At 38.5% G+C, this 25,793-nt stretch overlaps 3 protein-coding genes across 3 annotated transcripts in view; 1 reads left to right on the forward strand and 2 right to left on the reverse strand.

Moving 5' to 3' along the window:
• LOC103511400 (electroneutral sodium bicarbonate exchanger 1) overlaps positions 1-20,915 on the reverse strand; it is a 26,888-nt gene extending 5,973 nt beyond the window's left edge. The window contains exons 1-10 of the mRNA XM_026825168.1: positions 20,813-20,915; positions 16,900-17,023; positions 14,436-14,504; positions 11,687-11,764; positions 5,506-5,609; positions 4,837-5,022; positions 4,001-4,207; positions 3,152-3,297; positions 450-713; positions 156-185 (exon numbers count right to left, since the gene is read on the reverse strand). Of these exons, the coding sequence (XP_026680969.1) occupies positions 156-185; positions 450-713; positions 3,152-3,297; positions 4,001-4,207; positions 4,837-5,022; positions 5,506-5,609; positions 11,687-11,764; positions 14,436-14,504; positions 16,900-17,023; positions 20,813-20,914 (1,310 nt within the window). The 5' untranslated portion in view covers position 20,915. The remainder of the gene's footprint in view (positions 1-155; positions 186-449; positions 714-3,151; positions 3,298-4,000; positions 4,208-4,836; positions 5,023-5,505; positions 5,610-11,686; positions 11,765-14,435; positions 14,505-16,899; positions 17,024-20,812) is intronic.
• Positions 6,116-10,844, forward strand: LOC103511395. Its single transcript, XM_008476119.3, has 6 exons — positions 6,116-6,383; positions 7,421-7,434; positions 7,627-7,827; positions 8,534-8,821; positions 8,943-9,480; positions 9,592-10,844. Exons 1-6 carry the CDS (start codon positions 6,317-6,319, stop codon positions 10,605-10,607), a joined length of 2,124 nt encoding a protein of 707 aa, XP_008474341.2. The 5' UTR covers positions 6,116-6,316; the 3' UTR covers positions 10,608-10,844.
• Positions 20,916-24,241: 3,326 nt separating the features above from the next.
• The window catches only part of LOC113468339, a 2,837-nt gene continuing 1,285 nt past the window's right edge, over positions 24,242-25,793 (reverse strand). Inside the window, exons 3-4 of the mRNA XM_026825169.1 lie at positions 24,880-24,984; positions 24,242-24,409 (exon numbers count right to left, since the gene is read on the reverse strand). Coding sequence (XP_026680970.1) covers positions 24,255-24,409; positions 24,880-24,984 — 260 coding nt within the window. The 3' untranslated portion in view covers positions 24,242-24,254. The remainder of the gene's footprint in view (positions 24,410-24,879; positions 24,985-25,793) is intronic.

Here is a 25,793-nt window from a genome sequence, read left to right on the forward strand (position 1 = left end):
GACCTAACCTGATACCTTAGCCCGAAACGTAAGACTAATGCGCACATCGCCACCTACCGATCCGCGAGACCAGGGGATAGAGTGGAGCGAGGGTTGCCTTTGAAGGTGCTCCTTCCTATAGACTCGGAGATCGCAAAAGCTTTAGAAAACTGAGCCTGAATGACATGTAGTCCCAGGAGTTCTGTCTGGAAAATGGAAAACAGAGGGGTTAACATTTTGTAACCTGCCTCAAGACTTTAGCTTGGTAAACAGGAGAGGACGTGGGTTCAATCCCAGCAGATTTATGGAATTTTATCCTCCACAATAATTTCAGAATGACCACAGTAATAGTAGTAGCCTACTGCTGGAGTATACTACCTACGGACCTTTGTTTGTGGGAACAAAGAGAATAATTTCCTAGACAGCCAGAACGTAAGTAAGCAGCCAGAGACTCCTAAAAATCCACTTACTTGCAAAAATCGAATACAATCGTTTCGAACACCAGTACGGGGCCCGTGGAGCCCAAAATGGTCAGCGGCTGTCCGGAAAAGAACCCGTAGCCCATCCCGCACACAAACCCGGACACCAGAGATTCCATCGCAGCCATATTGGAATTTGTGGCCTCACTGAGCAGGCCTCCGAAGGTGATGATGGGGGAGAGACAGGCGAAGTAGAGGAAAATCCAGGAGGCCACGCATTGCAGAGCGAGAGCATCCTTGAAATCTGACCAATACCTGGGGGAGAAGATAATAGTAATAGTGCTTATTTATAGAATAGAATAGAATAGAATATACCTTGTTTATCCTGCTGGGATAGGACTGAAAAGTCCCTTTTCCCCCGCAGTCTAACCAAGGAGAGAAGATAATAGTAATAGTGCTTATTTATACTGCTCGCATAAGACTGAAAAGTCCATTTACTCCAGCAGTCGGCTACTACTATTACTGTGGTCTAATTCTCAAATTATATGGAGGATAAAATTCCATATCTCGGCTGGGATCGAACCCACGCCCTCCTGTTTACCAAGCGAGCGTCTTGACCACTACATCACCGAGGCAGAGATTTCATTTATACTGTGCTTATTTAAGTCTCTTTACTCCAGCAGGGGCTACTACTATTATTGTGGTCAAATTCTCAAATTATACTGAGGATAGAATTCTATACCTCGGATGGGATTGAACCCACGCCCTCCTGTTTACCAGGCGAGCGCCTTGACCACTACACCACCGAAGCAGTTGTTGATACAGAATTCCAACGGAAAAAATGTTACAACAGCGAAAGATTCGTAGAAGCTTAAACCATCCTTTAGGGCTGTTTACCTCTACACAGCACCTAAGCCTCAGGTGGGCTTTTTGTGTCTGAATCATATAACAGCGAAAACATCTAGTTTATTTACCCTCAACCTACTTCCTACACAGCACCTAAGCCTTAGGTGGGCTTTTTGTGTATGAATCATATAACAGCGAAAACATCTAGTTTATTTACCCTCAACCTACTTCCGTAGTGTAGTGGTCGACTCGCTTGGTAATAAGGAAGGTGTGGGCTCAATCCTGGCCGAGGTAAGGATTTCATAATCAAAATTATTAAAAAAAATAAGTTCAATAGGGGCTTGTTAGCATGAAGTGCACTACCTTGAAGTGATGCCATGTTTTGCCTAGGCAGTGTATAGGTAGCATCAAAAAGAAAGCTAGTTAGCACTTGAGCGCTAGGTCGAAGGTTCGATTCCTGCCGGGGCGGACTTTATCCTTAACCTTAACAGATCAGATTCGTTCTCGGAACGGCTGGCCTTCTTCTCGAAGGAGGACACTCTCTTCGATTTCCGGACGATAAGACCTCAGTAGATACAGTTCCTCCTGTTAAACCGCCTAAAAAGTGCAACTTCAGTCTCGGAGGTTGCTTGTGTTATTACTTTTTTTATTATTATTTTTTTGAAGAGGTTTGACAGAGGGAACTGTAACTGCTATGGTCTTATCGTCCCGAAATCGAAGAGAGAAGGAAGACAGGATAGGAGACAGCCAGCCGTTCCGAGAACGAACATTATCCCATCAGGATAAAATCCGCCCCGGGCGGGAATCGAACCCGCGGCCTGTGTTATTTTAGGTGAGGAAACTTTCGGAAAAGGAACCGATGCCGATGGTCCGCCATCTTGGGCGCTATTTCAGTTTCCAAAAGGAAACCCGCCGCGCCGTTTCCCGTGTGTATAATACATAAATATACACCTATTTCATTTTATTCTTACCTAACACCGAGGAATGTTGGTTTCTCGCCGGGCGCAGCACAGTCGGATTCCAGCTTGAGAGAATTGACATGGTTAATTGACAGAACTGTGGCAGCCACAAACCAAGGCAGCCCCATTACTGAGCAAATTACTATCAGAAGAGACAAAACGAACAAGTCTAAATGATAACCACAGCCTTTCTGTAACGAGAGAAAAGTAGAAACAATGTTTCAGATATCTTTATTTAAGAGTGAAAAAGAGTGTTTGACCGCCGTTTTTGTTTCGTAGCAATGAAACAACATTACACTGTATCGTAGCATGCCCATACCGTAGTATGTTCCTCATGAGATGGCCGATAAGCAATATGGACGGGTGACATGTCGCCATCAAATGGAGAGTAACACCTCAGTCACTAGAGACCTTAGAGAGGCCTGCCTAGTAAGGTTGCTTGTGCACGTCAGCCTTGTAAGCGCTAGGTCGCGGGTTTGAATCCCGCGGATAATGATCGTTCTCGGAACGGCTAGCTTTCTCATATCCTGTCTTTCTTGGATTTCTGGACGATAAGGACTTTAGCAGTTACAGTTCCCAGTTCTTCTTCCTAGCCTTTTCCAACTTAAATACTCCTCTCTCAGCTTTTGTTCTTCAAATTCAGCCTCCTGTTCATCCTTGGGCCTATCAGACGGACGCTTCCTCACATCCTGTGAACAGAATAGACCAGTTGGGCTTAGGTACTTAGGTGAGGTTTCAAAGCCAATGAGCTGTTAAAAATAATAATAAAAGCCTACTGCTAGGGTAAGGAACTCTTTAGTCCTACTCAAAAATGACTTACCAAGGCGTTTTTCTCCTAATGTCATTTATAAGACCTCCAAACAGAACTCCACTCCTAGACAGACCCGACTCCTCTCTCGCCTACTGTTTGGGTAAGGAACTCTTTAGTCCTACTCGAGAATGACTTACCAAGGCGTTTTTCTCCTAATGTCATTTATAAGACCTCCAAACAGAACTCCACTCCTAGACAGACCCGACTCCTCTCTCAGCTTTTGTTCTTCAAATTCAGCCTCCTGTTCATCCTTGGGCCTATCAGACGGACGCTTCCTCACATCCTGTGAACAGAATAGACCAGTTGGGCTTAGGTACTTAGGTGAGGTTTCAAAGCCAATGAGCTGAAAAAAAATGAGGAACTAGAGAATTTTAATCTTTTCCTTCTTTTAGATCCCGAGATAATTGTTTTAAAAACACCTGTAAATCTTAAACATTGACGTCACGGCATACGCTTCCGTACGTGATGACGTCATATCAACTGTCCCGAGCAAAGCTCCCTTGTAGGCAACACTAGTCTAATGTGTTTCTGCGCATTTCTCATAATCTGACGTCACTCTTTGAACTTTTTCAATAGAACGGCACATAAAAATTAAATTTTTGACCTTTCAAAGTCACTTTTTCGGAGTTTTGACCTTAGATTTGGATTCTTCACAACTTTTTACAAAGAAATCACCCTTTTATTCATAATGTTTACCCAAACGCAAGAATTCTATTGGCAGTTTTTTTTTTTTTTTAACCCAAATACATAAATGGCCCATTGCATCTTATCGTGAGTTTCATCTGATTTTTTTTTTTTTTTTCGGACCACACAAAATGTCCTCTAGGCAATGTAATTTAAATGAGCGTGTTCCTACTACTACACGACACGATTTTTCCCCCGAACAACACAAAATGTCCTGTAGACAATGTAATTTAAATGAGCGTGTTCCCACTCCGCACGACACGATTTTTTTCCGAACTAAAGGCCGGCTAAAGCGTCCTTACCTGGGATGGTATGGCGGCGGGCGGTTCTATCCGGATAGCCGGATCCCACTCCCCGGGCGGCAAAACCGTCCCTGCGTCCAGAAACTCGTCCATGGCAGCTAGGAGATGCGTGCGGTTGCGCGCCTTATACGCAACCTCATGAAACACGTCGTCCGACATGAGAGTAGCCATGGCCCGGCCTACCTCGTGCAAATCAGTGACACCGGACTGGTAATGGGTTAAAATGAAGAATTTGTTAAAACGAGAGTTAATTGGATTAAAATCAGTCGGGGATATTTTTTAGGAGGTTGGATAGAGGTAGTGGCTAGGGTCTTGTCGTCCCGAAAGCGAAGAGAGAGGAAAGACAGGATAGGAGAAAGCCAGCCGTTTTGAGAACGAACCTTCATTAGGATAAAGTCCGCCCCGGGGGGGAATGGAACCCACGGCCTAGCACTTAAAAGGCAGACACGTTACCCTCCAAGCTAGCTAAGATGGCAGACAGAGATTGAGCATACGATTTCCCAACATCCATTCCACATCTTTGTTTAGAATTAAAATAGTGATAAATCATTTACTACACTTTACGGGTCTGTGTCGTAGCATGTCCATCGCGCAATTTGCTCATTAGATGGGCGAGAAGGTACACAAAAGGTGCTGTGTCAACATGAGACCGTCAATTCATTCATTTGCATAATATGCTCCATTATTGTGAACCTTTTGGTTAACTCGGAATCGTTTGGCAAGTTCCGACCTTAAAGAACTGAGAATTTTTTTGAAGGTTTTATGGCAGGATTTTCACTCAGTGATCTCTTCCACCCAACCAAAGTCTTCTAAGAGTAAGGCTGTCTTCTACTTACCGCGGGTCCCAGAAGTATAAATATGAATCGACTAGGCAAGGACACCTCCGTGAGGTCCCCCAGGAACACGGCATCTTTGAGTCGAATAAATCCAGACAGGATTTTGTCAATGAACGCAAGTTCTCCTACGAGAATATTGGCTGCTTCTGAACCAGGAGGGATTTTCCGCATGAAATGAGTGTTGCACTAAAAAAATCAGAAAAGGATTGCATATATCGGTATAGTTATGTGTTATCCTGGTATCTATGCAGACACGGATATATAAAAATAAATAATATGTAGGTATCTCGGTAAAGCTCGGGTTTTGCCAGCCCAGTTAGCTTGGAGAGTAGTGTGTCTACCTTGTAAGTACTAGGTCGCGGGTTCGATTCCCGCCTGGGGAGCTCGGGTTTTGCCAGCCCAGTTAGCTTGGAGAGTAGTGTGTCTACCTTGTAAGTACTAGGTCGCGGGTTCGATTCCCGCCTGGGGAGCATTTTATCCCAAACAGATAAGGTTCGTTCAAATCAGCCCTGAAGATCACCACAGAATTAGTTACATATCTGAAAAATCATAGCTATTAACATTTTAAATTGCAATAAAATTGAATCTAAAAAAAAAGTGTTCGACTTTTTTTTGGCGTTGATCTAATTGGAAAATATCCGGGGTGGGAAATACGCCAGTGATACTTACCTTGTGATCGGAATTGAGATCTCCGCCACTGTGGTTTCTGTACATAGAATGAGAGCTGACACTCTTTGGCATACCTCCTCCTGGATCAGGCACTGGTGCTCCACCTGAATAATCATAACCAAAAGTGTTGTTTATAGTCTTCGTAATAAATAACATTGGACCAAATCTTAAATAGGTAAAGGTACTTAACTTACATATGTATGTAGATGTAGCTAGTTACTTAGCTAAGGAAAACCTTACTTTTAACAAGGCATGTTTTCTACATGGCACATTGCATACTCATGTTTATTACCAGGCGTTCTACATTGGTACAATTAAAAATCTACATTGGTCCTTAGCTAAAGTTCGCTACCGGATTACTACAACCCACCCGCATATGTCTATTTTTTTCTTCTCCCTGTAATGGAAATACGTTGAAATACACCTATTTTCATTCCACCTAATTCACAAGTTGTGTTTCGCAGGAACTTGCCAGCAAAGTCCATTACCCAAACCGACAGCAATTCTAATCTCCCTGTAATGGAAATACGTTGAAATGCACCTATTTTCATTCCACCTAATTCACAAGTTGTGTTTCGCAGGAACTTGCCAGCAAAGTCCATTACCCAAACCGACAGCAATTCTAATTATAATGGCTGGAAAGCTACCACTCTCCTTAGTTCATCACCGAAATTATTTGCGCAAAAGTAAATTTACAAAACACGTAAAAGTTGACTCATACACCTAATCAAAATTGATACCAAACAAGAAGTAACAGTTTCGAAGCAAAACAAAGACCAACAAACATACATATTGGAGACTTTCACAAAAAATGAATCAGAGTAGATGTAAAAACAAAACAGTGGATTTTTTCAAGAAAACTTATCAAGGGGCAAGAGGTAATAAATTTTCAGTTTCCTTATTATTTTTTACACCTTTAAGTGGCAGGGTCCCAAGGAACTCTTCAACCCAGTTGGATTCCCTTTCCATTTATAAATTTCCTAGCACTGGAGTTAATCAACGGCAAAAGCGGTTGGTATTTAGAGGGGTGACTGTCTGAGATTTCACGTATTTCAGTTTCCTCATTATTTTTTACACCTTTAAGTGGCAGGGTCCCAAGGAACTCTTCAACCCAGTTGGATTCCCTATCCATTTATAAATTTCCTAGCACTGGAGTTAATCAACGGCAAAAGCGGTTGGTATTTAGAGGGGTGACTGTCTGAGATTTCACGTTGTACTTTCTCATTGAGGGTGAGATTAGCAAACTGTTTCCTACTTGTCCTTAGCAGCAAAAAGTGGAGAGCTCCTAGGAATTCCCAAAGGTCAACAAAAGTGGAAAACTCATTGCTTCTTCTGTAAACACCAATCACCATGTCCAAATAGGTAAACCGTAGGGAAATCAATGTACTCCGTCTATCCATAGATTGTACTTTCTCATTGAGGGTGAGGTTAGCAAATTGTTTCCTACTTGTCCTTAGCAGCAAAAAGTGGAGAGCTCCTAGGAATTCCCAAAGGTCAACAAAAGTAGAAAACTCATTGCTTCTTCTGTAAACACCAATCACCATGTCCAAATAGGTAAACCGTAGGGAAATCAATGTACTCCGTCTATCCATAGGGAAATCATGAATCTAGTAGGCTTTTGGGGAAATGAAACCATTACTAGATTTGAATAGAATAGCAATAGAACATACCTTGTTTATAGTGCCAGCATAAGACTGAAAAGTCCCTTTATTATTTACTTACAGTTATGTTTAACAATGGATACAATCCTACCGAGGATACAACCCTAAATTACATTACATCAAATTGAAATTCCCGTGTGCGGAGTCTAGTATGTAGGTCTATTGCATCCCACAACCCTAAATAAAAAATTTATAAAGTCCCTTAACTCTCGCAGTCTAAACAAGGTCTTACATATTTGGTTTCTCTTTTCCAGAAATGTTCACATCCATGCCACAATCCTACCGAGGATACAACCCTAAATTACATTACATCACATTGAAATTCCCGTGTGCGCAGTCTAGTATGTAGGTCTATTGCATCCCACAACCCTAAATTAAAAATTTATTAAAAGTCCCTTAACTCTCGCAGTCTAAACAAGGTCTTACATATTTGGTTTCTCTTTTCCAGAAATGTACATCCATGCACTCCCCATCCTCACGCTGTCATCACGACTATCCAGTACGATCTGAACCTAGGATTGACTTTTATGTGGCATTTGAAGAGGTGGATTTCGTTATTGCCCCCGAACTCATTACGCTATGCAACAAGCTGAGCACGAAAATACAGAACCGCTCTGATGCGATTCAGACTTCAGACGGATTCATTTCGGCAGTTTCCTGTGTAAGTTTCAAACCTATAGGCCCAGGGTTTCCAACTTCCAATTGTATGCGGGCCACATGCTACATTGGCAGGTACTTCGCGGGCCAAATACACAAAGGAGCAGGTCCGTATCCAGGATTTTCTAGAGGGGATGGGGGTGGATGCTACATTTTCGGAGTCCAGTCCATAATAAAAGAGCAAAAATCAAGCCCGAGGGGACCACCCTGAAAGCTTCGCGGGCCACAAAAATGGTGTGGTGGGCCACATGTGGCCCGCGGACCGCTAGTTGGAAATCCCTGCTATAGGCAGTACTTATGAAGTACTGGGAGTTTTCAGTAAATTGATTTTCTGGGGAGTTGTTCAAATTTGTCAATACCATTAAATATAACTTGTGAGGCTCAGCCCTGACTGATCAGTTATACAAGATACTTAATTGATTAGACACTTCTTTGTAACTAAATTACCTGGATTAGTTATTCTGGAGTTTAACATACCGTTGAAAGACTGGCGAGTTATCAACATTAAGCATCTGGTTGACAAAGCAAATCGTTCTTCCATTTGATTACCCCTTTCTTTTCTTTCTCAGGGAGAAACCTGTCATTGATTAGACACTTCTTTGTAACTAAATTACCTGGATTAGTTATTCTGGAGTTTAAAACATAACGTTGAAAGACTGGCAAATTATCGTTCTTTCATTTGATTATTACCCCTTTCTTTTCTTTCTCAGGGAGAAACCTGTGATTTGACACATCCCGAGGCTGGTAAGTTTAACGAAGAGATGACAACATCCAACAATCAATACAACCGATGCTGTGGATTATCATCAGTCACCAATGCTGATACAACCCTCACTTCTGAGATTTCATCCACCAGCAACATACCGTATACGAATTCCAATATGGCGGCAGTGAAATCCGAAAGTCCATCGAATACAGACGCGGATTTTGTACAGAATTATCGAATCCCAACGTGTAGTAGTATGACTACGTTGAAACAAATGTCTAATGAAAGTGATTTTACGTCACCGAGTGAAATCCGAAAGTCCATCGAATACAGACTCGGATTTTGTACAGAATTATCGAATCCCAACGTGTAGTAGTATGACTACGTTGAAACAAATGTCTAATGAAAGTGATTTTACGTCACCCAAAGTTAAACAACGCGTTACACCACATGAAAGAATTAAAAGTGAAAATGGATCAACCAATAGTCAGTCTTCAGACGATGAGCGCAAAAAGAAGAAAAATATTACAGTGAAAATAATAAAAATGAAAGGAGTTGAAAAACAAAACAAGGAAGATGAAGGGATGGGTCGAGCTGTTCCCATCTTTACCATTGACACGTTGGGAAATTCTAAAATAGAAATCGTATCAAGTCAAAGCAGCACGAGATTAGAGGCCACCTTGAAAAACACAAACACAAATGTTCTTATCAAAAACAAGAGAGAATTTCTGAGCCAAGCTGTCAACACATCCAGCACAGAAGTCGAGGATAAGGACGCAGATAAAGAAAGCACACAGGATGCAACCAAAGAATTGAAATCGAGCAAAGGAGGTACGAATATTCAGGAGCCTCTGGAAAGATTTGAGATGGTTACTGTTGATCCAACTTTCTCTTCCATTACAAAATTCGACTCGGCAGGGTCCATGCAAATCACTCAACGTCCAGTGAGGGGTAAGTAAGTATACCTGTGTCATTCGAGATTCGAGCAGTGTATGTTAGAGTGTATCTTTTACTTACAGTATGAAAAAGCGGTAATGCGTCAATCATGATATTTTTTCACAGGTAAAACAAGAGAAAAATCTGAAAATAAATTTGGTCTCCATCAAACGGACGACAGATTGTCACCACGAGTTTTCTCTATTCGAGCTCTCAGACCTCAGAGTCCTGGACAAAGCGTCAGAAGTTCTGAACACAAGAGTTTATCATACAACACTTCAGGTACTTTACATCGACTCAAACGAGGAAAGAGCATGCTACCTGTGCCAATGAAATCTCATCGCTCATCCTATATGAAAACGATTGACAGAAGAGAAAGTCATGCACTCTATTCATTGACAGATACATCACCAAGCACAAACCCATCCCTGCATACATCCAAGACAGTGTATCTATCTCGACACAAGGATCATCCTAGTGTTATTAAACGACAGATTAGTGAAGCCATTCCAGGCAGAAAACCAAGCATTAGACACAATGACAAAACGGCAAATATGGCTAGGGGGGTAAACAAGTCGGATGTCAACAAAAAAGATGTCAACTTACTTTACAAAGCTAGAATAAAGAAACTGGACTCGGTGCCCAAAGTAAAAGTTGATGGCGTGAAGAAAAAACAGTGTGACATTAAAAAATCATCCATATACTTGAAACGTGCCCACAAAAAGAAACCTATAGAAAACAAGTCAAAACTAAAGTTGAAGAAAAAAGGACTATACCTCCGGCTAGACGAACCAATGAATGATAACAAGGCCATGAAGAAACGAGCTGAAGAAATATTAACGTTGTGGAAAACGGAAACAGAACTTCGAAACAGAAAATCAAAACACCACTCCCGGAAATCTGAGGCGACGCTAGAGAATCAGAATGAACCAGCGAAGGTAGAGAATCAGAGTGAACCATGCAAAATAGAAATAGACGAAATTGGAAATAGATCACCAACTCCTAAATCTAAGCAATCAGAGGCTCAGATAATCGACTCAATGGAACCCGATATTAAACAATCCAGCTACTCGACAAGTACTTATTGTAAGGATACTGAATCTAATATTGAACGAGAAATAAATAATCATCCAACTCCTTAAACAACACAACGTATAGAGAAAAAATCCAGTTATTTAATATTGTGAACAAAAATGGCCGTCGAAAAATATTCCATTTGACCGTCACTTCAGGCTAAAATCCTTAGTAGACGTGCTAATTTAACTAAATAAAAATATTGTTCTGTTGTAGCAGTGAATATGCCAACACTTAGACACCATTCATAGCAAGCACGTAGTGTTATAAGCACTGAAAAGACATGCAAAATTTAAAGTTCTATATTTATGACACCATTTATATTCCCTTTAAAATCAGACATGAATAAAAATTATTGAAATTGATTTAGGTATACATTAGAATGGAAAGAGTTCTAGTTACCTTTTGATTTAGAATGCCTTAGCGCAGTATACTGAGTATACAACAAAGAATTTGTAAGCAACTCCAAATGGATGCGATTTAACCTTCGTGGCGAATTTTATGCAACTCAGTGTTTAGGTTATTTTCTATTTTATTGTACATGCAAAATTTAAAGTTCTATATTTATGACATCATTTATATTCCCTTTATAATCAGACATGAATAAAAATTATTGAAATTGATTTATACATTAGAATGGAAAGAGTTCTAGTTACCTTTTGATTTAGAATGCCTTAGCGCAGTATACAACAAAGAATTTTGTAAGCAACTCCAAATGCATGCGATTTAACCTTCGTGGCGAATTTTATGCAACTCAGTGTTTAGGTTATTTTCTATTTTATTGTAGTGAGTTACTTGCAAAAGGAATTGCATACACCTCTTTTGAGGTATGTTTCATTTCTTTCGAGGTAGCAGGTACCATTTCTTTTGAACACATTTGTACACAATTATTTCCCAAGCGAGTGACTAAAGCGTTCGCATCGTCATGCAATAATTCTAAGAGAAGTGCAGGAAAGATTTACCGTGAGCAGAGCCAGGAATGGTAAAAGGAATTGCATACACCTCTTTTGAGGTATGTTTCATTCCTTTCGAGGTAGCAGGTACCATTTCTTTTGAACACATTTGTACACAATTATTTCGCAAGCGAGTGACTAAAGCGTTCGCATCGTCATGCAATAATTCTAAGAGAAGTGCAGGAAAGATTTACCGTGAGCAGAGCCAGGAATGGACAGAAAGTTTCCACTTAACGGAGCAGAAGGTTTAGATTGAGATGTGACGTCATCAACTTGAAGGGAAACATGCAAAGAGGAAACAAAAAAGAGAGAAAAACAAAGTGAAAAAAAAGAAAAATAAATACAGGTTGATAAAATAAAAGTTACAGAGAAGAGGCAAAAAAAGGTGGTCTGATAATGATGTGAAAGTCAGAAATAAGATAGGCACGAGTGCAGTGTGCATGGAAGTGTAGGTACGGGTATTACAGATGCATACAATAAGCCTTTTTAATTTAACTGAAATATCCTGAATCATGGTGACCCAATTAAACAATTTTGCTTTATGCTGAACATTTTGAAACAATTCAGGATTAAAGCTAACCATCTCCCTGTAATGGAAATACGTTGAAATGCACCTATTTTCATTCCACCTAATTCACAAGTTGTGTTTCGCAGGAACTTGCGAAAAATAAATACAGGTTGATAACATAAAAGTGACAGAGAAGAGGCAAAAAGAGGTGGTCTGATAATGATGTGAAAGTCAGAAATAAGATAGGCACGGGTGCAGTGTGCATGGAAGTGTAGGTACGGGTATTACAGATGCATACAATAAGCCTTTTTAATTTAGCTGAAATATCCTGAATCATGGTGACCCAATTAAACAATTTTGCTTTATGCTGAACATTTTGAAACAATTCAGGATTAAAGCTAACCATTTTTATTTGTTTTATATGTAATGTTCAAACGAGTTTGACCCAAACTGATCAAACTTGTATAATTCAGAAGTATTCAGCTAAAGAAAAAACGCCTAAAAAAATCGTCGGTGAAGAAGCAATATTTGCAACTAATCGAACCAAACTTGTATAATTCAGAAGTATTCAGCTAAAGAAAAAACGCCTAAAAAAATCGTCGGTGAAGAAGCAATATTTGCAACTAATCGAAAAATGAAAATGTAAATTTTCAGTACGAGTAGGTAGCTGAGTAGGTAGCATTTTCATGCTACCTACTCAGCATTTTCATGTACTCCTAATTTTAATTACCTTTACCTACCTATCCACGTACTCCTAAGTTTTTGCTTAAACGAGCTCATGTGAGGTAATCAAGCAAATTTTAATGTAAATGCGAGCTAAACTAATTACTTCTAAGCCGACATTAAGTTGATTAGGTAGCGTAAACTTGACGTCGTACGATTTTCAATTATTTCATGCTTTTCATGTACTCCTAATTTTAATTACCTTTACCTACCTACCTATCCACGTACTCCTAAGTTTTTGCTTAAACGAGCTCATGTGAGGTAATCAAGCAAATTTCAATGTAAATGCGAGCTAAACTAATTACTTCTAAGCCGACATTAAGTTGATTAGGTAGCGTAAACTTGACGTCGTACGATTTTCAATTACTTTTCCTTCTTAAAAACTTTATTCTTCGTTCTTCAGAAAGGAAGGATTTCTCTGAAATATAAACTGAGCATAACATTGCAGATTGTAACATACCTATCTGATGTTGACGCATTGAAAAAAAAAAAAAGCTTACGAGTATTATCTCCTCTCCTAACGTACCGTCAACTCTTTATGTATGAATTTTCATGTAACCCGGAACAAGAGATAGACAATCAAAGACAGGAAGAAAGGAGCTCGCAGATTGTAACATATCTGATGTTGACGCATTGAAAAAAAAAAAATAATAATAAAAAAAAAACAACCTTACGAGTATTATCTCCCCTCCTAACGTACCGTCAACTCTTTATGTATGAATTTTCATGTAACCCGGAACAAGAGATAGACAATCAAAGACAGGAAGAAAGGAGCTCATAAGTAAACAGGTATGAGTATGTATAGTGTATACCTATGTATCTACATGTAGATAAATTGAGACACAGTAAATAGCACAGATAAAGAGATAAAAACGTAGGTATGAGTATGTATAGTGTATACCTATGTATCTACATGTAGATAAATTGAGACACAGTAAATAGCACAGATAAAGAGATAAAAACGGTATGTATAGTGTATACCTATGTATCTACATGTAGATAAATTGAGACACAGTAAATAGCACAGATAAAGAGATAAAAACGTACGAGTAATAGTGTACACAAACACAGAGATAGGTACATCATATACAGGATGTCCTCAAAGTAGTGGACCATACAAAAAAAACTTAACGTCTGTTTAGACGTGGAATCATTGAGGATAATATCTTAAGCTGTCAAACATTCTTGACTGGGCGGGGCGAAGAGCTACCGCGCTCCTTAACGACCGAAAATTAGAAATACCTAGTAAAAGTAGAAAATGGACAAAGTAATGAACATTATCTGGTCCCATTACTAGTTGTTGGGCACCCTGTAGATGTATAATAGAAGTAAAGACAAATTACATATTATGAATGAAACAGACAGATATAAAACACTCGAAGATAACGAAGACGTAAAAAGTAGAAACATAGACAGACATTTAGCTATAGCTGTATTCAAGAAAGATTGGAACACATATTATGTACTTGTGAAACGCCTCTGCCCATACTTGTTAATCAAACTTTTAAAAACCCAATTTTTGGAGATAGTGTTGAATTTTACAATTTTGGCACGTAATTTTATGATTTTAATCGAATTTCCCTCAAAATAAATTAACTTCTATTGTACACTAACATGCCTTTTGAGAATATGCCCCATTGCCCCAAGTTTTGCCTTCTTTCTTCAATATAACCATAGCTTTCGATTTGTGCTCGTTCAAGTCAAAGCTTTACCGTCAATTCGAATCACATGGATCACATATTTGCCCAAACTTAGCAAGGGCCTGTTAGTGCTTGAAGTTCCTGTAAAGGAACCAGATTGGCACTAAGTACCTCCACCAAAGCCTTCTATTGTACACTAACATCCCTTTTAAGAATATGCCCCATTGCCCCAAGTTTTGCCTTCTTTCTTCAATATAACCATAGCTTTCGATTGGTGCTCGTTCAAGTCAAAGCTTTACCGTCAATTCGAATCACATGGATCACATATTTGCCCAAACTTAGCAAGGGCCTGTTAGTGCTTGAAGTTCCTGTAAAGGAACCAGATTGGCACTAAGTACCTCCACCAAAGTATCTCCAAAGCCCTTAACGTCTCAAATAAATTATCAAAGACCCGGTTACTTTGTAAAGTTCCATATCAACACTGTAACAAGGGTCGACAGGACCCTTAACGTCTCAAATAAATTATCAAAGACCCGGTTACTTTGTAAAGTTCCATATCAACACTGTAACAAGGGTCGACAGGATTGGAACATATCACATGCCTTCAGGCACACTCCATTTGTCAAGGGTTTAGGTTTTCCTTGCCCTTGGGATCAATTTAATTTGAAGAAACCATTTACTGATGTAGGCAATGGTAAGCGAAGTAAAGTTATCATTACCTACACTGCAGAATTTTTCAAAAGTTGACAGGTTGGTTTCGAACGCTTTTTCGATATCTATCAAGATGATACTTTTTCCTACTAAATTTTCAAACAGTTAATGGTCCGAGGGATAGAGACAATAGTTCCCTTTTCAATAGCCTACCAGGGGTAGTTAAGAGTACTAACTGTGCACTAGCAAGTGCTTGGTTCAAATCCTTGCCAAAGATAAACTTTGACTTTGACTGTATTTTTTTTTTTTTTTTCACACCTGGGGGCCAAAAGAATGCACCCTGAGAAACTTCAAAATCAACTTTCTGTCTGTGGAACTTATAATGGGTTCTGATGGATTCTGAACTTACTTTTAGACGAAGAGTGGTTCTTGCCAATGTCAGCCAGGGACCGTATAATGGGGAGTCTCATACCGTCCTTATCCTTGCGTCTCTCATGTTGATGTCGATGCCTTTGCAGAAGGGCCTCGCGGACCTAAAATAAAAGAGGGGGAAAAGAAGAAATTATTGAACGAACGAAGTGACAGCTAAGATTTAACTCTACGATTTTTGCATTTAGTTTGTAGGACTGTTTTTCTAACCATAACTTTCGAACGGTTTATGCGATTTTGATAAAATTTGGCAAAAATGTTCAACACACAAAGATAAAAAAACTCATTAGATTTTGAGCTTCATTGGACTTTTAAAAGCTCCGTCAGGGTCTCTTCTACGTGAGTTCTACAGTTCATTATACATATTAAGTTCTGAAATATCTATACAGTTCAACAAATACGGCTAAAGTTCATAGAATCTTTCAAGAATACTAATTACATTATCTGTCAGAACGTTTCTTCATCAACTACGTCGCAAAATGTTCCTTCAACTTTCAAAAGAAAGTGGAAAGATATAATTTAATAATAGAAATATTACTTCAGTGTCGTATCTTTGTTTCCAAAAAGTTGTTCGTTGTTTACAAATCCAAAAGATTCATAATATGTCAGGAAAATAGACGGGGTTTCACCAGGCCATTTTCCCAAGCTGTTAGGTAAATTCTGTGTACGTGTTGTAGGTATTTAATGTTCTATGCTGTTCTAAAGCGTCTGAATTTCCGTATCTTGCCCCTAAAATCAAGGATCTTGCCCCTAAAATAAAGAATCTTTCTCCTTAAAACTAACTTTTAAAAATGTCCTCAACGTTCCGCCACTGCCGAAATATAAATCCAATCATGAAAACCTTCCTCAAGAGTCTGTAGAAGCTTTCACTTTCACTGTCAGAACGTCAACAACTTATCAAAATTTTACTCCCGACAACTTAACTCCACTTTATATTCTTTTCTCAAAGTAACTATTCACTCATTCTGTAGGAAAATAATGAAATAATAACAAAGATAAAAAAACTCATTAGATTTTGAGCTTCATTGGACTTTTAAAAGCTCCGTCAGGGTCTCTTCTACGTGAGTTCTACAGTTCAATAGGCAATGGTAAGCGAAGTATATAAAGTTATCATTACCTACACTGCAGAATTTTTCAAAAGTTGACAGGTTGGTTTCGAACGCTTTTTCTATATCTATCAAGATGATACTTTTTCCTACTAAACTTTCAAACAATTAATGGTCCGAGGGATTGAGGCAATAGTTTAGTTCCCTTTTCAATAGCCTACCAGGGGTAGATAAGAGTACTAACTGTGCACTAGCAAGTGCTTGGCTCAAATCTTTGCCGAAGATAAACTTTGACTTTGACTGTATTTTTTTTTCACACCTGGGGGCCAAAAGAATGCACCCTGAGAAACTTCAAAATCAACTTTCTGTCTGTGGAACCTATAATGGGTTCTGATGGATTCTGAACTTACTTTTAGACGAAGAGTGGTTCTTGCCAATGTCAGCCAGGGACCGTATAATGGGGAGTCTCATACCGTCCTTATCCTTGCGTCTCTCATGTTGATGTCGATGCCTTTGCAGAAGGGCCTCGCGGACCTAAAATAAAAGAGGGGGAAAAGAAGAAATTATTGAACGAACGAAGTGACAGCTAAGATTTAACTCTACGATTTTTGCATTTAGTTTGTGGGACTGTTTTTCTAACCATAACTTTCGAACGGTTTATGCGATGTTGATAAAATTTGGCAAAAATGTTCAACACACAAAGATAAAAAAAACTCATTAGATTTTGAGCTTCATTGGACTTTTAAAAGCTCCGTCAGGGTCTCTTTTACGTGAGTTCTACAGTTCATTATACATATTAAGTTCTGAAATATCTATACAGTTCAACAAATACGGCTAAAGTTCATTGGATTATTGTAGTTAAGCAACGTTGCGCACAGTGGACACCAGTAAATGTACCAGTTCTCCATGGATTATTGTAGTTAAGCAACGTTGCGCACAGTGGACACCAGTAAATGTACCAGTTCTCCATGGATTATTGTAGTTAAGCAACGTTGCGCACAGTGGACACCAGTAAATGTACCAGTTCTCCATGGATTATTGTAGTTAAGCAACGTTGCGCACAGTGGACACCAGTAAATGTACCAGTTCTCCATGGATTATTGTAGTTAAGCAACGTTGCGCACAGTGGACACCAGTAAATGTACCAGTTCTCCATGGATTATTGTAGTTAAGCAACGTTGCGCACAGTGGACACCAGTAAATGTACCAGTTCTCCATGGATTATTGTAGTTAAGCAACGTTGCGCACAGTGGACACCAGTAAATGTACCAGTTCTCCATGGATTATTGTAGTTAAGCAACGTTGCGCACAGTGGACACCAGTAAATGTACCAGTTCTCCATGGATTATTGTAGTTAAGCAACGTTGCGCACAGTGGACACCAGTAAATGTACCAGTTCTCCATGGATTATTGTAGTTAAGCAACGTTGCGCACAGTGGACACCAGTAAATGTACCAGTTCTCCATGGATTATTGTAGTTAAGCAACGTTGCGCACAGTGGACACCAGTAAATGTACCAGTTCTCCATGGATTATTGTAGTTAAGCAACGTTGCGCACAGTGGACACCAGTAAATGTACCAGTTCTCCATGGATTATTGTAGTTAAGCAACGTTGCGCACAGTGGACACCAGTAAATGTACCAGTTCTCCATGGATTATTGTAGTTAAGCAACGTTGCGCACAGTGGACACCAGTAAATGTACCAGTTCTCCATGGATTATTGTAGTTAAGCAACGTTGCGCACAGTGGACACCAGTAAATGTACCAGTTCTCCATGGATTATTGTAGTTAAGCAACGTTGCGCACAGTGGACACCAGTAAATGTACCAGTTCTCCATGGATTATTGTAGTTAAGCAACGTTGCGCACAGTGGACACCAGTAAATGTACCAGTTCTCCATGGATTATTGTAGTTAAGCAACGTTGCGCACAGTGGACACCAGTAAATGTACCAGTTCTCCATGGATTATTGTAGTTAAGCAACGTTGCGCACAGTGGACACCAGTAAATGTACCAGTTCCCCATGGATTAAGCAACGTTGCGCACAGTGGACACCAGGATACATCTGGGCGATCGCCTACTGCTGGCTTTTCTCAATTTGGGTGAGGTTAATGTGAGGACCTGCTAGTCACCGAATAGAAGGTAAAACCCCCTACGGACTTTTTTCCGATACCATGTAGAACAACATGAGTATAATATCAACAAGAGGACAAGAGCACACAAGACAGAGGGAGATACCGGAACTTGAAGAGCAGTGGTAGGTGGTAGAATATAACAAGAAGTAAACAAAGGAAATTGAAGAGAAACATAAGAATGAAAAGAGAGAGAGAGAGAGAGAGAGAGAGAGAGAGAGAGAGAGAGAAAGAGAAGGAATGAAAGAAAAGGGTGTTAATGAAAAAGAGGTGGAGAAGGAAGAGCGAGATATACATTAAGTATTTAATATAATCCTATGTTGAGTACAGGCTGCTCTGGTATGAAGAATATTATAGCATCCGGAACATCATACATTCATATCCCAAACACTCTGAGGAAAATGATTGCTCCCAGTCATATTATTCTTTATAGATGAGTTTTTCTTTTTTTATCATAAGGAAAAATGGGTGGATCACTTTTTTTTTCTTTTGCAGTATCGAATCATCTGGTAAAATAAATTTGACGGAAGTGTTAGAATAGTTAGAACATGCCGATCCCATAGGCACAAATTGGTCTGTGGGTAAATTAAATTCAAACACAATCACATCTTAAAACCGCCTCTGAGTGTAATAATAGTCCCTAGCTACCTAGTCATAATTTTAATGATGTACTATATACGTAAGCATATTTTGGACATGTGTGTATTGTATTTTGGACATGTGTGTGTGGGGGGGAGGGGGTTTATTGATGTCACACTTGAATCCCAAACAATCTGACCAGGGTCGTATTTAGTGAGGGGCCGGGCCTTTCCTACCGACTTTCATTTTTTTTTCGCTCTTAAATGAAGTAATGTAAAGCACTAAAATTATTAGCCTATAATTTAAAACATCCGTCCTAACCCCCTGTAGGCCAATGTTCATATTCTTGGGCCCTCCTCGCTGAAATAATAGATACGGGCCTGACTTTGACAATAAATAATAATAGAATAATGATAGATCACACTTAGTGTGTGGGATAAACTGGGTCAATCTATTTATACCCCCGAAAATGAGACATTGGGTAAAAATCCCTCAAATGTGTTTCATTGTCTTCCAATGAGCTCCACGTGTTATGTTTTCGAATGAGAAAGAGGAGGAGGAGAAGGAAGAAGAAGAGGAGGTGGAGAAGGGAGGAATGACACAGAGACGAAGAGGAAAGAGAACGAGCGGAAGGAGAAACAGGACAAGGATAAAAAGAAGAAGAAGGGAGGAAGAAGAAGGAGAAGTAGACAAAGAAAAACAAAGAGCACTCAAATCTAATCTTGATTCTATCCCTGGATCCTTTGCCTTTGATGTATAAATGAGATTCAGACATGTGCTTTGTTGGGCACCACCTACAGAATATTTGGCATTTAGAAGATATTAAATATGTATGTATTCTGGGTACAAATCCCTCAAATGTGTTTCATTGTCTTCCAATGAGCTACACGTGTTATGTTTTCGAATGAGAAAGAGGAGGAGGAGAAGGAAGAAGAAGAAGAAGAAGAAGAAGAAGAAGAAGAAGAAGAAGAAGAAGACGACGACGGAGAAAGAGAATAAGACGAAGAGGAAGGGAGGAATGACACAGAGACGAAGAGGAAAGAGAACGCGCGGAAGGAGAAACAGGACAAGGATAAAAAGAAGAACAAGAAGACGGGAGGAAGAAGGAGAAGTAGACAAAAGAAAAACAAAGAGCAAAGAGCACTCAAATCTAATCTTGATTCTATCCCTGGATCCTTTAATGTATAAATGAGATTCAGACATGTGCTTTGTTGGGCACCACCTACAGAATATTTGGCATTTAGAAGATATTAAATATGTATGTATTCACATCTTAGATGTACGCGTATTGTTTACATTTGATGTGGATATGTTTGTTATACCTGTCGGAGTGAATTCATCAAATAAACACTCTTGTTTCTTGTGCCATAATAATATAAAAATGGAAGAATAATGTGAGTTCTTGATTGGCTATAGGGGTCAGTTTTGACTTACCTTTTCCTGAGATTCATGATCGGGAATCGATTCCGTGGTTCTCAGTTTCTCAATGATTTTGTTATACCTGTCGGAGTGAATTAATCAAATAAACACTCTTGTTTCTTGTGCCATAATAATATAAAAATGGAAGAATAATGTGAGTTTTTGATTGGCTATAGGGGTCAGTTTTGACTTACCTTTTCCTGAGATTCATGATCGGGAATCGATTCCGTGGTTCTCAGTTTCTCAATGAACAGATCCACTATTTGTTCGAGACTATTCGCTTCCAGATCCAACATGACACATACTAGTTGTTGGGCACCCTGTAGATGTATAATAGAAGTAAAGACAAATTACATATTATGAATGAAACAGACAGATATAAAACACTCGAAGATAACGAAGACGTAAAAAGTAGAAACATAGACAGACATTTAGCTATAGCTGTATTCAAGAAAGATTGGAACACATATTATGTACTTGTGAAACGCCTCTGCCCATACTTGTTAATCAAACTTTTAAAAACCCAATTTTTGGAGATAGTGTTGAATTTTACAATTTTGGCACGTAATTTTACGATTTTAATCGAATTTCCCTCAAAATAAATTAACTTCTATTGTCACTAGTTGTTGGACACCCTGTAGATGTATAATAGAAGTAAAGACAAATTACATATGAATGAAACAGACAGATATAAAACACTCGAAGATAACGAAGACGTTGTAAAAAGTAGAAACATAGACAGACATTTAGCTATAGCTGTATTCAAGAAAGATTGGAACACATACTATGTACTTGGAGTGAAACGCCTCTGCCCATACTTGTTAATCAAACTTTTAAAAACCCAATCTTTGGAGATAGTGTTGAATTTTACAATTTTGGCACGTAATTTTACGATTTTAATCGAATTTCCCTCAAAATAAATTAACTTCTATTGTTGAGTAGGTAGCATTTTCAGGCTACCTACTCAGCATTTTCATGTACTCCTAATTTTAATTACCTTTACCTACCTATCCACGTACTCCTAAGTTTTTGCTTAAACGAGCGGAATGAGACCAATCGATCATCTTAGGTACTTTTAAATCTTCAATTCAATGGTGTCCAAATTGACAACTTCTCTCAAAATTATTCACAATTTTATTTTCTTCTTCCACAATAAAGGTCAATTTACAATTTTGAATGGCAACATTACACATAATGATCGTTATTTGAATTCGATCATATATCAAACCATAAGAGGAAAGTTTCGTTTTTTGTCAAAAGCACTTAAGGAAGTCTCAGGAATGAAAAACTTTCGCATTTCCCGAACATCAGAAATTGACAACTTCCCTCAAAATTATTCACAATTTTCAAATGAAAACTTCTTCCACAACAAAGGTCAATTTACAATTTTGAATGGCAACATTACACATAATGATCGTTGTTTGAATTCGATCATATCAAAGCATAAGAGGAAAGTTTCGTTTTTTTGTCAAAAGCACATAAGGAAGTCTCAGGAATGAAAAACTTTCGCATTTCCCGAACATCAGAAAAATAATCCCCAAAACAAATTCCTGTCGGAAGAAACAATACAATGCACTTGAGTTTTTGGGCGGAAAAATAATTTAGCAGGTAAAACAAACAGAAAGTAATCTAATCTAACTTTTATGTTCAAAACTTTGTGGCATTTGGAAGCTATTGGGATTAGAACAATGTCGTACTAGGTGGGTGATATAATGAACTAGGGCTGGATTTATTGGACATCCGTTAAGGGTTAGTATTGACTTAAGGGCTAGTTTTCCTATGTATAAGAACAAAACTACCCTCAAGTTCGGGTTTCCCCTCAAAAGGAATGTTCTGTAATACAAAGACTAGATGCCACTCCTTAAAAAGAAAATAATAGAAATAATAATAAAATCGTAAAGTTCTTACAGCCTTTTTAAGACTATAGTAATGGTCTGTAGACTAAAGGCGGTGCATTTAAAATAGGTACTACATACTTATTATGCAAGGGCTTGTGTGATTCAAGCTTTGAGACCATTTTCTAAAATATTAAAATGTTGAAATTATTAAAAATGCTAGGTACTAGGTGGGTGATATAATGAACTAGGGCTGGATTTATTGGACATCCGTTAGGGGTTAGTATTGACTAAAGGGCTAGTTTTCCTATGTATAAGAACAAAACTACCTTCAAGTTCAGATTTCCCCCCAAAAGGAATGTTCAGTAATACAAAGACTAGATGCCACTCCTTAAAAAGAGAATAATAGAAATAATAATAAAATCGTAAAGTTCTTACAGTCTTCTGAAGACTATAGTAATGGTCTGTAGACTAAAGGCGGTGCATTTAAAATAGGTACTAGGTACATACTTATTATGCAAGGGCTTGTGTGATTCAAGCTTTGAGACCATTTTCTAAAATATTAAAATGTTGAAATTATTAAAAATGCTAAAAACCGATTTTTTCATTGATTGAATTACTTTTAAATTGGTTAAATTGATTGTTCGAATTTTATTATACGTCATAGCTAAGTTTCTTCACAATAGATCATTTCGTATGATCCTAATCAAGGGGAGTCATATTTAGAGGTGCAAGTAGGGGGACATTGCCCGTGAGAAGCTGATTCAGGCAACAAGACATAAGTACTTTAAAAGGATTTTTATAAGATGCAGTGAACAATGGTCGAATTTTAAATAATTTGATTGCTTAAAAATAAATAGATACTAAGAGTAAAATAATATCTCTTGAGAAAGTACAGAGCAGTAGATAGGTAGATACTATTTCCGTATAGTAATTAAGCTAGAAAAATTGAAGATATTGCGTTGCACAACACCTATAAGAAAACAAAATCCTACCCTAGATTTTCGTAATTTGATTTCTACGGTGCATGAAGTTTAAGCTAAACACATTCGAGTATATCATTTCACTAACGCTTCATTACAGATGCTAGATGTCTACATTTATGAAGGTGAAGATCTCTAACTATTTGCAGGCGAGAAAGTGCTAGAATAGGCAAAATAGGGATATATCTACAGGTTCGTTTCAAGTACATACAGCTTTGGTTTCCCCCAGAAAATGCCTATTGGATTTAGAATCTAAAAAATACGAGTAGGTATAATCCGAAGTAAGGTTCTGAAATTAAAGCTCAAAACAAACATCGAATTATTTGTTATTTTTACGAACTAAAGAAAGTTGGAAGCAAGGATTTTACGTGCTTAATAGTATGATTACTTAAAAACAACTTATTACTTCATAAACTGCAACTTTATAATTATTATGTGGTACAGTTAAAGTGTTGGTTCAGGAATGTTTTTAATTTATGTCATTCCCAAGTTCTAATGTTTTTAATTTTAAGTCATTCCCAAGTTCTAGCTTTGGTTATCACAGGATAAAATGGTTTGATTCGTCTTTAGGTACTCTCAGAGGCCAACAAAATTGTATTGTAAAGGTAGGTTAGTCAGTTTTTTTCGTTTGTTTGTTGTTATTATTATTATTATTATTTTAAATAGGTATAAAAGTCTCACTTTGGACGAGTGTCAGTAGTCCCTTAAGACAAACAGACATAGTACATTATTTTAAATAGGTATAAAAGTCTCACTTTGGACGAGTGTCAGTAGTCCCTTAAGACAAACAGACATAGTACAGTCATCTAATCTATCCCTCATGCAAGAAAGCAAACAAATGTTCTACCGTAGTGCGTTTGGGCCGGGGGTTGTATTCCAGGGGGATTGCTCTTACATTGGTCTCCATCGTCTAGGTCTATACTGATGCTGGGCAGTCGACCGCGCCTGCCTAGGGAAAAACGGCCCGGGTTTCCTGTACACATGACCAGAGGAAACAAAAGAAAAACAAGTTAGCTTGGGAAAAAAAAGAGAGAAATAAAGGACTCTTGAACACTTTCAAAATTTCGTGAGGAGAAAAAATGCCTAATGGAAGAAATTTTACGTACTCAAGGGAGTAAATAAGAGAGACCTCAGAATCAGAGTTTACGTTCCACAAACTTGATCACTAAGAACTTGAGTAGGTATAAATAAAAAAAAAGATTTTGATTACCGCCCCGGGCGAGATCCGAAAGAGAAACAATACGTTCTCGGAACGGCTGGGTTTCTCCTATCCTGCCCTCCCTCTTTCTTCGATTTTGGGACGATAAGACCTCTGTTGTTACAGTTCCCTCTATCAAACCTAAAATTGAAGAAAAAAGTGTTTGTTTTTTTTTACACTTTTTTGTTAACATGAAAAAGTATAAGGTTTTTTCACCTCGTAGAAGTGGTAGACATTTAACTTACGGGGTAGTTCATCATCAGGCTGGTCCTCAGAGTCATCTCTGCTTTTCTGTAACTTGTGGAACCGATGCTTCTTACCTCCTGTATTCACATAGGCTGCTCTGTGACCTAAAACAGACAAACAAAATGTAGTCAAATTATTCTGTTTCAAATGCAAAAGATATTTAGACTAGGGGAGTAAAAGGCCTATTCAGTCTCATTTTGGCAGTATAAACTGGGTGTATTTATTGTTTACCGCGCCTCTTCTGGACTTTCAACACGGCAACGAGTGTCCATGGAAAAGTAAGTCTAAGAAATGTACTGAACTACTGACATTTGCAATGAACTCTCAATAAAACATATGTAAGATAAACAGGGTAGCTACACAACTATACATATTCTCTATCCTAATCTTCAATATTTTAGCCCATTATTGGCCATCAGGATCATAATAAACTTGGTTTAACTCTAGGATGAAGCGATCTGATTGCTAAATTTGTAATATTTTCAAAACGTTCAGGTCGGGGACCACAAAGTGAGGTCAATTCTCGGTTTAGACAATCTGATTGGCTGAAATGTTTGCATTTTTTAAATCAACCAATCAGATTAGTGATGTGTCTCATGAAACTGTTTCGAAACGCGGTTTCGAAACCGAGAATACGGATCCGGTTTCATGAAACCGCTGAGTTAAAGTTTCGGAACTTGAATTATGACACCCTATGAAATCTCAGACTCACAACTCTAGTACGCGCAAGCGCACTACAAACTATGTCGATACCTACTGAACTGAAACCTCCCTGCTTAAGTCTGCTTCGTTACGTAACGGACCCGAAGGTTTTAAGGTTTCGGTTTCAGTTTCGGAACTCAGATCCGAAACCTTAGAGCGTTTCGAAACCTGGGATCCGGAGCCCTGAAAAGTTTCATTTTTCCCATCACTA

This window comes from Diaphorina citri, unplaced genomic scaffold (assembly GCF_000475195.1).
Source record: "Diaphorina citri unplaced genomic scaffold, Diaci psyllid genome assembly version 1.1 scaffold711, whole genome shotgun sequence".
NCBI lineage: Eukaryota > Metazoa > Arthropoda > Insecta > Hemiptera > Psyllidae > Diaphorina > Diaphorina citri.

Coding starts and splice junctions, on each gene's coding strand:
- LOC103511395 (XM_008476119.3), top strand. CDS start 6,317: ATGAATCAGAGTAGATGTAAAAACAAAACAGTGGATTTTTTCAAGAAA. Junction 8,822..8,942: donor AAATGTCTAATGAAAGTGAT/TTTACGTCACCG, acceptor AATGAAAGTGAT/TTTACGTCACCCAAAGTTAA. Junction 9,481..9,591: donor CACTCAACGTCCAGTGAGGG/GTAAGTAAGTAT, acceptor ATTTTTTCACAG/GTAAAACAAGAGAAAAATCT.